This window comes from Benincasa hispida, chromosome 5 (assembly GCF_009727055.1).
Source record: "Benincasa hispida cultivar B227 chromosome 5, ASM972705v1, whole genome shotgun sequence".
NCBI classification, from domain to species: Eukaryota; Viridiplantae; Streptophyta; class Magnoliopsida; order Cucurbitales; family Cucurbitaceae; genus Benincasa; species Benincasa hispida.
The window spans coordinates 11,380,708-11,396,636 of record NC_052353.1 but is presented as its reverse complement, the minus strand read 5'-3'; the positions used below and the strand labels follow the sequence as shown (position 1 = coordinate 11,396,636).

General features: G+C 36.6%; 1 protein-coding gene across 2 annotated transcripts in view; it reads left to right on the top strand.

Annotated features, from left to right (window-relative positions):
- LOC120078006 overlaps positions 1–15,086 on the top strand; it is a 136,766-nt gene extending 121,680 nt beyond the window's left edge. For both annotated transcript variants that reach the window (XM_039032178.1, XM_039032177.1), the window contains exons 51-64: positions 2,225–2,380; positions 2,484–2,665; positions 2,745–3,260; positions 3,519–3,696; positions 3,782–3,918; positions 8,914–9,040; positions 9,216–9,437; positions 9,504–9,863; positions 10,983–11,141; positions 11,232–11,513; positions 11,589–11,804; positions 12,459–12,511; positions 13,725–13,833; positions 14,201–15,086. In XM_039032178.1, the coding sequence (XP_038888106.1) occupies positions 2,225–2,380; positions 2,484–2,665; positions 2,745–3,260; positions 3,519–3,696; positions 3,782–3,918; positions 8,914–9,040; positions 9,216–9,437; positions 9,504–9,863; positions 10,983–11,141; positions 11,232–11,513; positions 11,589–11,804; positions 12,459–12,511; positions 13,725–13,833; positions 14,201–14,548 (3,045 nt within the window). In that variant the 3' untranslated portion in view covers positions 14,549–15,086. The remainder of the gene's footprint in view (positions 1–2,224; positions 2,381–2,483; positions 2,666–2,744; positions 3,261–3,518; positions 3,697–3,781; positions 3,919–8,913; positions 9,041–9,215; positions 9,438–9,503; positions 9,864–10,982; positions 11,142–11,231; positions 11,514–11,588; positions 11,805–12,458; positions 12,512–13,724; positions 13,834–14,200) is intronic.
- The last annotated feature ends 843 nt before the right edge of the window (positions 15,087–15,929 follow it).

The window sequence follows — 15,929 nt, the reverse complement described above, 5'->3', positions numbered from 1 at the left end:
ATTATTAAAGTTTGCATATTAGTCGAGGAACTTTATCGTTCTCTCATTTTCTCTCTCTCCTTCCAATGCTTCTAATGAATTCACCCTCCGGCCACCACTGATCAACTCTAGTAACAATCATCACTGGCGATATGCTTAGACAACCATCTCCAGAGACCACCTTCGACGCCTAACTCTAGCAACAACCACTGAGGCGACATGCTTCCACAACCACCTCTTGTGCCCAAACTCTAACAACTACCCCCAACAACAACCACCTCTGACAATCATCACCTTCCACGTTCAACTCTATGTGACTACCACCTTTGGCAACCAACTTTGACGGTCACTTATGGTGACCAACTCCATTGATCATCTCCAACAACCAACTCTAACCACCAACTCAACCGATCATATATTGAAAAAGAAAAAGAAAAGAAAAAGAAAAGGTCAATTAAAGTGCTTTTAAATATAAAGTTACAATTATAAGTTTATGGTGTTTAATAGTCTGTCTTTTATAATAGTTTGTACCTTCATGGCTATAATTTCGGACCTTCGGTCTCACCTAAAAGGTCTTATACGATTGGTGATAGTTGTTCTTCCTTCTGTACCCATGATCATCCTTTTATCTAGCCAACGAGAGGCTTTGATCTCATTCTCAACATCAGCATTCATGTATAATAAATCTAACCTACAATTTGACATAAGATGCCATAAAAAGCCCTAAACCCCTTAATAGCATACTCTTTTTCCTTTTTTTTGCGTGCATATTACACTCGTACATTCCAATAATGTGAAAATATATTGTAATTTTGTTGTTTGTATGTGTTAGATATATAACTAAATTTACCTTCACCCATTAGCTTAATCTTTTGGATCAGTTGGTGATTTAAAATGGTATCAGAGCAGGTAGTCTAGGGAGGTCCTTTGTTCACGCCTTTGCATTGTCATTTTCTCCCCAAATAATATTCATTTCTACATGTTTGGCATTCTTCATATTTCAAGCCCACAAGTGAAGGGGAGTATTAGATATAGAATTAAATTTACCTTCACCCACTAACTTAAGCTTTTGGGTCCATCTATAATTTAAGAGTATGAAATAAGAGTATTGTGTCTACCTCAAGTACAATGGTTACATGTAAAAATTTGTAAAATATATGTAAAGGTCTTAAGTTGACATCTCAAATAAGTGTTAAAAATTTGGGGAAAAAAAAACATTTGTGCAATTAAAGGGTTAAAAAAGGGTTAGGAAAACAAAAATAACCACATGAAAATCATTCTTTTTAAGATTACAAAAAAAAAAAGAAGGAAAAAAAAAAAACTTAAACTGTACCGGATACTGTGACTTGGTAACTCAACTATGCAACCAAAACACAAACTTTCTAACTTTAGACTAAACAACTCTGCATCTCAAACATAGACTTTCTTACTCCAGACTAAATAACTTTGCACCCCAGACACAAACTTTCTAACTCCACAGCGATATTAACTCCAGATTTCATAACTCAACTCAACGTCCCAAATATCCCTTAAATGATTTTCACTTGTTGGGTCGTTAACATATTTCAAACCCACAATGCGAATGAGTTTTAGAGTGTTGATGAAATATTAAAGTTACCTTCACCCATAAGTTCAAGCTTTTGGGTCCATCGGTGATTTAACAGAAATATTACAAGAAAAGAGTGGAGAATACAAATAATATAACCACATAATTTTTACAGCTATCATATAAGTACAAACGGAATCTAATATTTGTAGCTAATAAATTCTTGGAACAAACCAACACCATGGTTTCCGTTTTGGTCTGCTGATAATGCGTTTCTTTGGCTGAAGGTGCTGGAAGCTTCTGACATGGCCAGGGTTCAGGGCAAGTGAACCCGAATATTTTGTTTTTTGGGTTGTCAATGATTTGAATTTTAGTCAGCACTTAGCAGGTGCTTTAGATTAACACGTACAGTTCTTTTGTGGATAGTTTGATTATAGATTCTCTCTTTTGGTTTTGTTGATCAATTGGAGATATTTTCTATAACTATGTGGTCATATGCATATCTTACTGTCTAATGAAATTCAATTTCTTCCCCAAAAAAAAACAAATAATAATAAATATTATATGCACCTTCTTAAAGCACAACCATGGTCATATGCATATCTTACTGTCTAATGAAATTCAATTTCTTCCCCAAAAAAAAACAAATAATAATAAATATTATATGCACCTTCTTAAAGCACAACCATGTTATCGTAGGTGATTTTAGTCCGTCCATTCATGACCTTTACCAACCGGCTTGGTCATGACATCTTCATTAAGTTAAGTGACGAAGATGAACCAAAAGTTCTCCATCCGTGTGATTCAAGAATTTCATTTGCATTTCGGAAAACTGGTGGACATGATAAATTCCAGGTAGCTTACTAATTCAAAATCCTACAGCTGTAATACTCTTATTGACTGTTAAATGAAACAAAAGTTGTTTCATTAATTGATTTTACTTGTTTTCACTTTATAGGTACGTTTAGAAGATACCAGTTGGTCACTTCCTCTTCAAATTATAAAGGAAGATACCATATTTTTGGTCTTGAGGAGATCTGATGGTACACGTAGATTTTTGAGGATGGAAATTCGTGGCTACGAAGAAGGATCACGTTTTATCATTGTGTTTCGTGTTGGATCGACTGATGGCCCAATCAGGTACTTACATACTTACATACTCGTATTAAGGTTTATGTTTCGGTATAGTGCCTAACTGATTAAAACTTTGATTCATCAGGGTTGAAAATAGAACTGACAATACAATCAGCTTACGTCAGAGTGGGTTTGGTGAAGAGGCTTGGATTTTATTGCCACCCCTTTCAACAACAAATTTTTGTTGGGAGGATCCTTATAGTCGACATTTCTTAGATACTAAAATCAATAGTGATGGTAGTATTGGAGTTTGGAAACTTAATACAAGCACTGGATTTTGCTCTTTAGAGGATGGCGAAACAGAATTATCTTGCTATGTGGTGAAAGAGGGTGATGTTAAAGTAGTTAGGTTCAGAGGCAGTCGGCATTTGGAATCTGACTTTCATGAAGAGATTGGATACTTAACAGCGGCAAGAAATTGGAGGTCTCAAATGCAGAAACCGGTGCAGGATAGTGAAGCAGCCCCTACTGAGCTTATAGTTGAGTTAGGAGTAGTGGGCATTTCTATTATAGACCACAGGCCAAAAGAGCTGGCTTATATGTACTTGGAGAGAGTTTTTATCTCATATTCAACTGGATTTGATGGTGGAACAACAAATAGGTTTGAACACTTTCTTCCTGTCCCCTTGACAATAATCCCTTATGACATTTTAACTGGGACTAGTTGACTTAATCTTGTACCGTGACCATTCTTTCCCTGTACATCTTTGTTTAGTTAATATTTATTCATAGCTTTCTTTGATCTCTCTGTGTTTTATTCTTTTCACAAGTCTTTTGAATGATGTCTTGAACTGACTGGGTGATGAAGTTTTAGGTTACAAGGTTTATGAATCAGACTGACAAAACTTTTACTTGGCAGGTTTGAGGTTACATTTGGTAATTTGCAGCTTGATAATCAACTCCCCCTAACATTGATGCCAGTGCTGTTGGCTCCTGAGCAAACCACAGATATAAATCACCCAGTATTCCGAATGACAATAACAATGCAGAATGAGAATATCGTTGGAATCCGAGTCTTCCCGTACATTTGTGTCCAGGTAATGTATGATTTTTAATATTTAGAATAACGAAGTAAGAAACTGTACCTTCATTATGTCATTAAAACCTTGTTTGTCATGATAGGTTACCGAGAAATCTTGGAGGCTTAATATTCACGAACCAGTCATTTGGGCTGTTGTTGAGTTGTACAATAATCTTCAGCTTGATCGTTTACCCCAAAGTTCTAGTGTCACCCAAGTTGATCCAGAAATACGCATTAAGTAAGATTTTCATTCTTCTCTGCAAAAGGCTGTTGGCATGTGGCTTTAATCGTTGAAGATTGATATTGCTGAAAAATCATTTTCGAAATAAAGGGTTTCTTAAATCGAAGAAACACTCATTACAAATTAGGAAAATAAAAAATACAGTAAATATAACCCAATAAACACAGTGAGGATATTAATTAAAAAAAAAAAGGAAATAATCGACAGATATAATCAAATATATTGTAACCCATCTGCTTAAGCTTTTAGATTATGATTTAACATAGTATTAGAGCAAGTGCTATGTTCAAACTCCTATAACGTCCTTTCCTCCTCAATTAACATTGATATCCACTTGTTAGGTCTATGACATATTTTCAAGCCCACAAATGAGGTAGAGTATCAAAGTATTGTGTTGGAAATAAGGGGTTTTGTTGATGGTTTATAGCCCTAGGGTAACTTAGTATTTTACTTTACCCTACGTTTATTTCCTTTTGTATTTTAGGGCTTGCTAGAGCCTATAAATATGACTTTTATTTGTAACTTTCATAGTGTGTTAAAAATAATAAAAGAGACTTTCTACTGTGGTTTTTTCTCCCTATACTAGTGTTTTCCACGTAAACCTTGTGATCTCTTTCTCTATATAAATATGGTATCAGAGCATGGTGACAAAACCTTTTCCGTCGTCGGCGAAAACCAATCGGTGCAAGACAACTCTCGGTCTTCATCAACCGTGCTTCCGCCACCACCGACAATGGACAATGCCGCAGCCGCCGCCACCACCACCGTTGAGACCGCCGCTATTGTACTGCCGCCGCAATTCCTCCATGCAAACCCTAGCGCCGCCAATCCTGGCACTGCCTACCCTAGCACTGCCCATTTTGTGAGTGTTTCTGCTGCCGGTAGCTAAACGACTCTCCTTGAAGCAGGTGAATCGTCCTCCTACCACGACGGACAGCATCCAGCCACGGCTGCCAACTTCTTTCCCCACCTATCGCCGACAAGCTTCCCTCAGCATGTGTCGCCTAGCCATGCAAATCCAGGTTTGGTGGGTCTGTCTCCGGTAGTTTTTCAACTACAGTTGGCTAACCTTCAGGCAAGTTTTCAACAACAGATTGCCGCCCTTGGGCAGCCCTTGGCACTTCCACAAACTTCCAGTCGAGTCCAGTAAATCCTGATATCTCTTCCGGTCTATCAATTTATCAGGAGAATCCAGTAACCTCTTTCCCTACTTTAACTACTGCAAATAATTTTTCTGGATCTATGGAAATTCCACAGGGCTCATTGCTGGAGAAAAGTTGAATGGCTAGAATTATTTCTCTTGGTCTCAGTCCATTAAAATGGTTCTTGAGGGGCATCACAAGTGTAGGTATCTAACTGGTGAGATACCAAGACCTAGGTCAGGGGATCCTCAAGAGCGCATTTGGAGAGGAGAAGACTCCCTGCTTTGATCATTGCTAATTAATAGTATGGAACCTTAGATAGGAAAACCATTACTATATGCTGCGACTACTCGGGATATCTAGGATGCAGCTCAGAGATTATACTCTAAGAGGCAGAATGTGTCCCGTTTATGCACTCTACGTAAATAGGTTCACGAGTGCAAACAGGGAATGTTGGATGTTACTTCCTACTTTAACAAGTTGTCCCTAATCTGGCAGGAGATGGATCTGTGTCGTGAAATTGTCTTGGATTGTCCTTGTGGAGGTGTCTAGTATTCGAAAATTGAGGAAATTGATCGTGTTTATGATTTTATTTCCTTGTTGATGATGCTTCCTCTAGGAATTGTTATAGGACTAGTTTGTTGTCTTCTTATTTGTTAACTTCAGAAAAAGATTGTTGTGGCATTTTCGCCTTGGTCACCCAAATTTTCAATATATGAAATATTTATTTCCTCATTTATTCAATAAAGTTGATGTCTCTTATTTGTCTTGTGATGTGTGCATTCGTGTAAAACAGCATAAGGTCACCTTTCCGTCTCAACCATATAAACCTTCTTAGCCCTTCACCCTTATTCATAGTGATGTTTGGGGTCCCTCGAGTATTACCACATCTTTGGGAAAACGTTGGTTTGAGACCTTTATTGATGATCATACCCGTCTTACCTGAGTTTTTCTCCTCACTGATAAAATTGCTTTTCTTTGTAGTGATAATGGTCGTGAGTTCCTTAGTACCTTTCGTGAGTTTCTGTTTTCTAAAGGTATTGTCCACCAAAGCTCGTGTGTCTATGCCCCTCAACAGAATGAGGTGGCTGAAAGGAAAAATCATCACCTCCTCTAAGTTGCATGGTCTCTCATGCTATCTCTTCACTTCCATCTTACTTAGGGGGGGATGTAGTTTTGACTGCAGCTCATCTTATTAATCGAATGCCTTCCCATGTCTCCAACTCTAAATCCCTCTTGACATGCCCATTGCATTGAGAAAGGACACCAGATCCTACACCAAGTACCCTATGTATAGTTGTATGTCTTATAGTAGTCTGTCTTTTGGGTTTAGGGCGTTCACTACCAGCCTGATACAGTAACAATACCGAAAAACATACATATGGCTATAGAAATTCCTAAGTGGAAGATTGCTGTCATGGAAGAAATGAGAGCTCTTGAAAAGAATAATACATGGGACCTTGTTGCTCTTCCTAAAAGGGCATAAAATAGTTGGGTGCAAGTGGGCGTTCACTCTGATTTATGGAACTCTAGAAAAAGGATATACTCAAACTTATGGGATAGATTATTCTGAGATTTTCTCCCCTGTAGTAAAGTTAAACACGGTCTAGGTCCTTCTTTCTGTTGCAGTTAATAAAGACTGGCCTCTTCATCAACTTAATGTGAAAAATGCATTCCTGAATGGTGAATTAGAAGAAGAGGTGTATATGAGCCCCCCTCTAGGTTTTGAAGCTCAGTTTGATCATCAGGTTTACAAACTCAGGAAGTCTTTGTGGTTTGAAACAGTCCCTGAGAGCGTGGTTCAACTGGTTTACAACCTTTGTTAAGTCCCAAGGTTTCACTCAGAAACACTCTGATCACACGTTGTTTACAAAAGGTCAGTATCTGGGAAAATTGTTGTAATAATTGTGTATGTTGATGATATTGTCCTATCGGGAGATGATGATGCTGAGATCACTAGGTTGAAAAAGAAAATGGTTGATGAGATTGAGATCAAAGATGAAGGGATCTAAAGTATATCCTTGGAATGGAGGTGGCAAGATCAAGGGAAGGTATCTCTATCTCACAACGAAAATACACTTTTGACTTGTTAAAAGAAACAGGTGTGACTAGATGTAGACCTATTGACACTCCTATTGAATTCAATGCGAAACTAGAAAATTTTGTTGACAAAGTTCTTGTTGATAAAGAGAGGTATCGACGTCTAGTGGGAAAGTTGATTTATTTATCTCACACTAGACCAGATATTTCCTATGCTTTCAGTGTTGTTAGTCAATTTATGCAGGCATCCTACGAAGAACATATGGAAGCTGTGAATCGGATTTTGAGATATTTGAAAAGCTCATCAAGTAAAGATCTGATGTTCAGAAAAACTGACAAGAAATGCATTGAGGCTTATACTGACTCTGATTAGGCAGGATCAGTTATTGACAGAAAGTTTACTTCTGGATACTGTATCTTTGTGTGGGGTAACTTAGTTACTTGGAGAAGTAAGAAGCAAAGTGTTGTTGCTAGATAGTGTTGAAGCTGAATACAAAGCTATGAGTTTGAGAATCTATGAAGAAATCTAGTTGAAGAAAGTTCTATCTAATCTACATTAAGACAGTGTTTTACCTATGAAACTCTATTGTGATAATAAAGCGGCTATAAGCATAGCCAATAATCCTGTACAACATGATAGAACGAAACATGTGGAGATTGACACACTTTATAAAAGAGAAACTAGACAATGGCAGTATTTGTATTCCACATATATTCCATCTAGTCAACAAGTTGCTGATGTTCTCACCAAAGGGTTACTCAGGCAAAGTTTTGACTCATGTGTTAGCAAGTTCGGTCTGATTGACATCTACACCCCATCTTGAGGGAGAGTGTTGGAAATAAGGGGCTTTGATGATAGTGTATAGCCCCAAGGGTATTTTAGTATTTTATTTTACCCTAGGTTTATATCCTTTTTTATTTTAGGGCTTGCTAGAGCCTATATATATGACTCATATTATAACTTTTATAGTGTGTTAAAAATAACAAAAGAGACTTTCTACCGTGGTTTTTTATCCTTGTATTAGGGTTTTCCACGTAAATCTTGTGCTCTCTTTCTCTATATTTTAATATATTGATATAACTGAATTTATTATAACTCATCACCTTATGCTTTTGGGTTCGGTGGTGATTTAACATTAATTATATTGGTGTTAATCACTAGGTGATGGCTTTCACTCCGATTTCCCTGCATGTTAATGAAATGCATATACATTCGCAAATCGCATTCTTGATGATAGAGTGTTAAGTGTTGATATAATTAAATTTATCATTACCCATCAGCTTAAGTTTTTTGATGAATTGGTGATTTAACTTGGTATCAGAGTAGAAGGTTCTATGCTCAAATCTCTATAATGTCATTTCCTCCCCAATTAATATTGATTTCCACTTGTTGGGCATTTTCTCAAGCCCACAAGTGAAGGGGAGTGTTAAAATGATGGTACAATTAAATTTACCATAACCTGCTTTAAGTTTTTTGGTCAGTCGATGATTTAAAAGAAAATAAATTTTTATCTTGACTTTGGGATTATTTTGAGGAGACGGAATGCTTAGTAAATCCTTTAATTTTTTTTACCTTCCATAGTAATACAAATTAGTCTATGTTTTATTAATTCCCCTTTTTCAATCCCAGTTTATATTGGTTGTTTGTATTTGTCGATCCTCTCGACGTTTTTTATCCCGTTGCTGAATTTTTGTCAATCTCCTAAAAGGTCCCAGGTCTAGGAGTATGGCATATGTTGTAGATTAAGTACTGTACTTTTTTTATTAAATACAAAAATCAGGACTCTAATGGTTTTGTTTACTTCTTTAGCCTAATAGATATTTCTGAAGTGAAGCTGAGATTGGTTCTGGAGCCGGCACCAGCACAAAGACCCCATGGAGTTTTGGGCTTCTGGAGCCCCATACTGTCAGCTGTAGGGAACGCATTCAAGATACAGGTTGAGTTAATGTTTCATAGTTTTATGTTGAAAAATGAAGAAACTATCTTAAAAAGTAATTCCACTATCTTTCATAGTTTCTGCCCTTCTGTTCATTCTCATAAATCTACTTGTGAGTTGTGAGACAGTTGCAAGACATCATATGGTGAAAATATACTGCTGCATGTCATTTCAGGTGCACCTAAGAAGAGTGATGCACAGGGATAGATACATGCGTGAAAGTTCAATTCTTCCTGCCATTGGAAATCGTATCTGGAGGGACTTTATTCACAATCCTTTACACCTAATATTTTCATTAGATGTACTTGGCATGGCAAGTTCAACATTGGCTTCACTTAGCAAAGGGTTTGCCGAACTTTCAACTGATGGCCAGTTTTTGCAATTACGGTCAAAGCAGGTATCTAAATTTTGCAACTTGCAATTAGCAGGTCTTTGTTGAAAGATTGACTTATAATTGGGGCAGGTATGGTCACGGAGAATTACTGGCGTACGTGATGGTATAATCCAAGGCACAGAAGCTCTTGCTCAGGGTGTTGCTTTTGGAGTGTCAGGCGTGGTAACAAAGCCTGTGGAAAGTGCTAGACAGAATGGTTTACTTGGTCTGGCTCATGGATTAGGACGTGCGTTTCTTGGATTTATTGTACAACCAGTTAGTGGAGCATTAGATTTTTTCTCACTGACTGTTGATGGAATTGGTGCGAGTTGTTCCAAGTGTTTAGAGGTTTTCAACAAGAAGGTTCCTTTCCAAAGAGTTAGAAACCCTCGGGCTATCCATGCTGACAGTATTCTTAGAGAGTACTGTGAGAGAGAAGCTGTTGGGCAGGTATATTTCTATATGTACTGTGTGTGTAATCCTGATAGTTTTCTACATTTCATTGTTTCTCCCCACTTCATGGGTATTATGACGTAAGAAAGCAGAGTAATTGACTAATTTTGTATTTCATCAACATTAAATTCAAATATTGTAAGGGAGAAGTTCTTATTGCTTGCATGTCTCCTCGTTTTATTTTAGTAGAAAAAACAGGTACTCTTTTCCTTTAAAGAATTAAGTCGTCCTACCTACCATCGGTTTATTTTAGAAATAATAAAAAATATTATTATTATTATTATTAATTAATTAAAAAATGTAAAAAGTTATGAGCAGCTTGTATAGACTGGAGATGTAGATTCCTGAATCTGGTATTAAACTCGCAGCCAAGAATTATTACTCTCATTCCTTTCTGTCATTATGTTTTACATTGAAAATTCTGTAATTTCTGACTATTGGATTAAGAATTTCTTACTATTAAATCTCCCAATAAAATCATAATCTTGGTATTCAGAACGAACCTTGCCTTTCCTGCCTAATCCAATACCAATGAGTACATCGTTTATAGGTATATGTCTGATTGAGCCATAAAAACGTCATCTTAATGTCATGTTATTTGTTCGGCACAATCATGTGTGAGAGAGTTATACTATAGGGTATCCTAGTGTAAATCTCCCCAAACTTTTTGCCCGAGTATTTAGACAATATTTCCCAGTTGTGAACAATCTGATGTACCTTTTGGACTCCAGCTGCTTGGATTGGTTAGGTGGGGCCAGGGCTTTCTTTTATTCGGAGAACCTAAGCCAAGCTCATCCAAAATTTAGGAACAGTTTCCAAACTTCTAGCATAATGTAAGAACCCAAAGGTTAATGTGCGTCAAAAACTGCCTAAACCAAGAGCTGCTATTGGTTTGTTAGTTTTTGTTGCATGATTCATGATGATATCTCTGATTCCAAAGAACTTTGTTATTTTTCATGTTATTAATGTATTTTCTTTATTAATTGAAATAGAAAATCGCATTCACATCCTTTGATGTTGAAAGATTAACAATGAACAGATGGATTGTATTTATCAACTTTATTTCAAGCCCTCTTTTAACTATGATGTCTTTTCCTTTGCCTTTCTGTGGGTTAGATGGTTCTTCATCTTGCAGAAGGAAGTACACATTTTGGTTGTACTGAAATCTTCAAGGAGCCTTCAAAATTTGCGTTTTCTGATTATTATGAAGAACACTTCATTGTACCGTACCAGAGAATTGTTTTGGTGACCAACAAGAGAGTCATGCTGCTGCAGGTTTGCAAATACCTCTGTTATGTTGCCTTTATTGGTTTTAATAGAATCTCATCCATTCTTGATACTTGCCCCTCCTATGCTACTATTTAGTGCTCAGATCCAGGAAAATTGGATAAGAAACCTTGCAAGATTCTGTGGGATGTTCCATGGGAGGAGCTCATGGCACTGGAGTTGGCAAAAGTGGCTAACAGTCAGCCTTCTCACTTAATCATCCATTTAAAAAGTTTCAAGAGGACAGAAAAGTTTGCACGTGTTATAAAGTGTCATATTGAAGAAATTTCGGGACGAGAACCTCAAGCTGTTAGGATTTGTTCAGTGGTGAGTATATTGAGCAAAGAGTATCAATCTGACATGAAATGCCTTGTTCTGAAGGTCAGCATTATCGATATTATCCACTTCATTGTTGTGAACATTGAACTTTTTGACTAAATTCTTTCTGAATGCTAGGTTCCCTCGAGCCAGAGACATGTTTATTTTTCCTGCAGTGAAGCTGATGCGAGAGATGCAAATATTTTAAACAAATCCATTATTAGATCGAGGGAGCTTCTGTCATCCAGTTTCTCGAATGATGAGGGAAGATTTGTGAAACACAGTATGAACTTTACTAAGGTTTGGAGCAGTGATTTAGAGTTAAAAGGGCGTTGCATACTGTGCAAAAAGCAGGTGCTTTATGTTCTTTCATCTTTCTTAACCATTTTTTTAAGGATACACACATTTCATTAATTTAAATAAATAAATCCTGATGCTCCAAGATTCAAAATCCAAAAGAAACCAAGAAACAAGAAACAAACAAAAACAGTAAAAAATAAAAACTTAACAATGTAAAGTAAACATAATTAGAGAGGAAACTCACCTCCTATTAATATCTTAATGGAGAACCCTTTGAACATTTTGGAGAGAAAACACTATTACGAAGGCTTTGACTAGGCTGAGTCAGAAATGTCAAAGTCCACATGAGAGGAGTAACTCATGTATACTTTCAAAATTGTGAGGTCCCTCCCTCTTTTCGACGTGGGATCCTCAATATACTCCCTTCAGATGTGGGTTTACCATTCTTGGATCAGATCTTTTTTTTTTTTTTTTTTTTGGAAAAGTACCCATTCAGGTTTTATGTACTCTAGTACCATACTAAACAAGTATTTGGTTCTATTTAAAAAATCAGTAGGTGATGAGAGAGCAACTTATTATGTATGTTTTAAAGATTGTGAGTCTTCCCTCTTTTCACAGTGGGATCATCAAATTATCTTTCAATCGATGAGATAAATAAGGTTGATGAATTTGAAAATAACCTATTTCATTTTAAATCTATGTTTTCAGGCTCTGGAGACAGGAGGGATATGTACCATATGGAGACCAATATGTCCTGATGGGTAATGCCCCTATCAATTAAGTAATACTTTTCCTACATTGACATTATATCGTTCTTCTTCATTATATCTATTTAGGTTATATATCTTGCAACGCTTTTATTTTCCTTTATTTATTTATTCTTCTTGCCCTCCGGCGGGTGGGGTGTTGGGCCTTCCAATATAAGCACGTGCATTTCAATATAAGCACGTTTTATACAAAGGATAAAAAGGAAAATACTCTCCTGACCGTCAGTTAGTGGGAGGTGTTTTCTCGGTATTTTGTGGTAATGAGAGTCCTTTTATCAGCAGAATAGTGTAGGGGATCATATTGGAAATTTGTGTATTGGAACAGCAGTTCTCTAGGGAGAGTTTACTCGCCCACTCAAATTAGCTGGGAGTTTTCTTGTGTCCTTGAGTTCATTGTTCTTTCAGATTTGTTCTTTATTGTTCTTGTACCCCAATGCTCATTATTCGTTGAGATTTGAAGGAAACCTAATACTAGAAGAAAAAAAGAACTAACCTAATAATAGAAGGAAATAACCTATCTTAAATCAATCTTCAAATAACACAAAATAAAAAGAAGATAATTTCCTATTTTTGCAATTACAAAACTACCCCTAACTTTTAATAAATCATAACAAGATCTTTGTTAGGATCAAAAGAAATTATCTATGTGCGGTGCACAGAGATGATGACAAATGGGTACTCCTACTTCGTCTTTCTGCTTTTACGTCTGTGTATCATTGTAAAGGGTAATCTTTGAACTTGACAATCCAATGAGCATGGATTTTACTTAGGTTTGTCTGAGATTGTACCCTTTGTAATTTAATGAGTTATGATATCATGAGTTCATGACAACCAAATGATGTTCCATGGACACAAATCTGGAACTAAATACAAGCTTTTTTTTTTTATACGTAGAGAGCTTTCTACCTTCACTAAATTTATGTTAGAATATTCAACGGGCTTTATCATGACAATTTTCTGCACCAACTCCCAAGCTTGATACATTTACTCTACTTAAAAGACCAGAACAAAGTTATCTAGAGCAAAAACTGAAAGTTACCTGAAGAGGGAAGTTATTTATTGAATAACTTAAAAGTTGTTCTAGGACAGTTAATAAGTTGAAAAGCAAAGAGTTTTGCCTTTCCATCTTGCTAGTAGAAATATGGATGACAGAACTAACAGAAACCATGATTCTATTTTTATACAATAGAGATTTATTTCATTTCAGGTACATCTCCATTGGGGATATAGCTCATCTCGGCAGCCATCCTCCAAATGTTGCTGCTATTTACCGTCACGTGGAGGGAATGTTTGTACCGCCAGTGGGTTATGATTTGGTAAGAAATTTTAGTCAAAACCCCTGTCAATGTTTTGACTATTAGAATTTAACACGAAGCTAAAGAATATGCTTTAATTTATCCTCTGATCATTGCTCGTGACTGTGCGCAAAAGGAAGGTTGTATTTGTGATTGATGCAGTTTTAACGGTCATTACTAGGAATAATACATTTTTATAATTGACCCTAATAATATTCTGTCGCTCTTTATCTTTGCTTCCCTCATGGGCTTCATCTCCTCACTTATATCATACATTCTTTTTGACGAATACACTAGATCAGAAAAATAAAAGCTATTCTATTCATCAAAACACAATGTGCAAAGGTTCCTCCTGAATGTTGGAGATCTGACTTTGAAACGTCTGCAGGTATGGAGAAACTGCCAAGATGACTACATAACTCCGGTATCAATCTGGCATCCAAGAGCTCCAGAAGGCTTTGTCTCTCCAGGATGTGTGGCAGTTGCCGATTTTTCTGAGCCAGAGCCTAACTTGGTATATTGTGTTGCCGAATCTCTTGTTGAGGAAACGGTATTTGAGGAGCAGAAGATTTGGTCAGCACCAGGTGCATACCCTTGGGCATGTCATATCTACCAAATTCAAAGCGATGCGCTTCACTTCGTCGCACTCAGACAAAGCAAGGAAGAATCTGACTGGAAGCCTATGAGAATTCTAGATAAACCCCCCAGTCCATTGCCGACTTCAGGAAATCACTGATGTTGGCACAGCAGTTCAACAATACCAATACTTCCCAATTTGGCTGACAAAGAAGGCCATTTCTCAAAGTTGCATAATCCAATTTGCATCTCTTCTACGAAACAAACTTTGCCAGCCAACACAAAAAGGATTAATTATATGAACACCAACGTCTTTTGCAGTCAGGCAGAAGATCTTTTGGTGCAGAAAGTGCAAGATTCCAACATGTCAAATACGGCTGGTAAATTCATCATACCCTTGCAATTTTACCTTCAATTATATACCATATAGAAAATTTGTTAGATGCTAAGAATCGGGAAGAGAGCAGAACCGTTTTGCAGTGAGATTGCTAGTGACATTTAGTCTTCAGGATCTTATCCCCACTTTGTATTAGATTGTGTACTTTGTTCTATAAAATTGGAGTTTATAAATACCAGAGTCTCGACGGGACTTGTCATCATTTTTTGTGCCGATTGTAAAACATTGTAAATTGGTTGTCCATTTAAGAAACAACTTGAATTTGTTGATTTATTTTTAACTTTGTTTCAGATTTCTTTCATGTTCGATCATTTTTTTTGAGAGAGGTTCGACAAGAACGAAGGTTGTCATAACTCTCTTTAAATTGTTCATTGGTAGTAGATTTCTTTAAAGGAGATTAAAATTTTCACTTCCCTTTTTCTTTTGGATAAATCATGTGTAGTTCTAGAAAATCTCTGTACTTTATAGAAGCAGAATGGCAGATCTTTTTGTTCAAAAGGGGGAATGTATGTAATGACATGGATCAAAGTTTAATTTCTGTCTTGTCTAGACATATATTTACGATGGACAAAATTCGCAAAAAGAGTCTAATAAAGGACTATAATTAGCTTAACCTCTCTCTTTTCACGTTGGTTCATTCTTTCATGGTATTCAAAAAAATAAATAAATAGGAGCATTAAAACCTAACTAGGTATGTTATATTTCATATAACATATAATTATATTCACATATTGTATCAAATATAATATGCCTATTGTCACACCCCGCACCAGATTACCCTCCTAACTTGGACAGAATGGTGACTGCAACAGTTACCAACCCTTTTACTGGCACTTACTGCCTTCTTACCTATTAAATAATGCTCAAACCCTGAATACATACATATTAACTCAGAACTTAACACATTTACATCACAGTGTTTCGCAACATTGTTTATACATGGATATTACAATCTAGTGAGCCCCATCAAGAGTAATAGTCACTAGACAGACACATGTGTACTAACTAATATAGGTCTTCAATTACACTTCCTTCAACCTGTTTCTTTGAGTGGTAGGGCAGCAGCAGAATAGTCCTTTGGGAACTGACCGCTACCTAAAAAAGAAAAACATTAAAAAACGTGAGTTAGATGCCCAATGAGTGA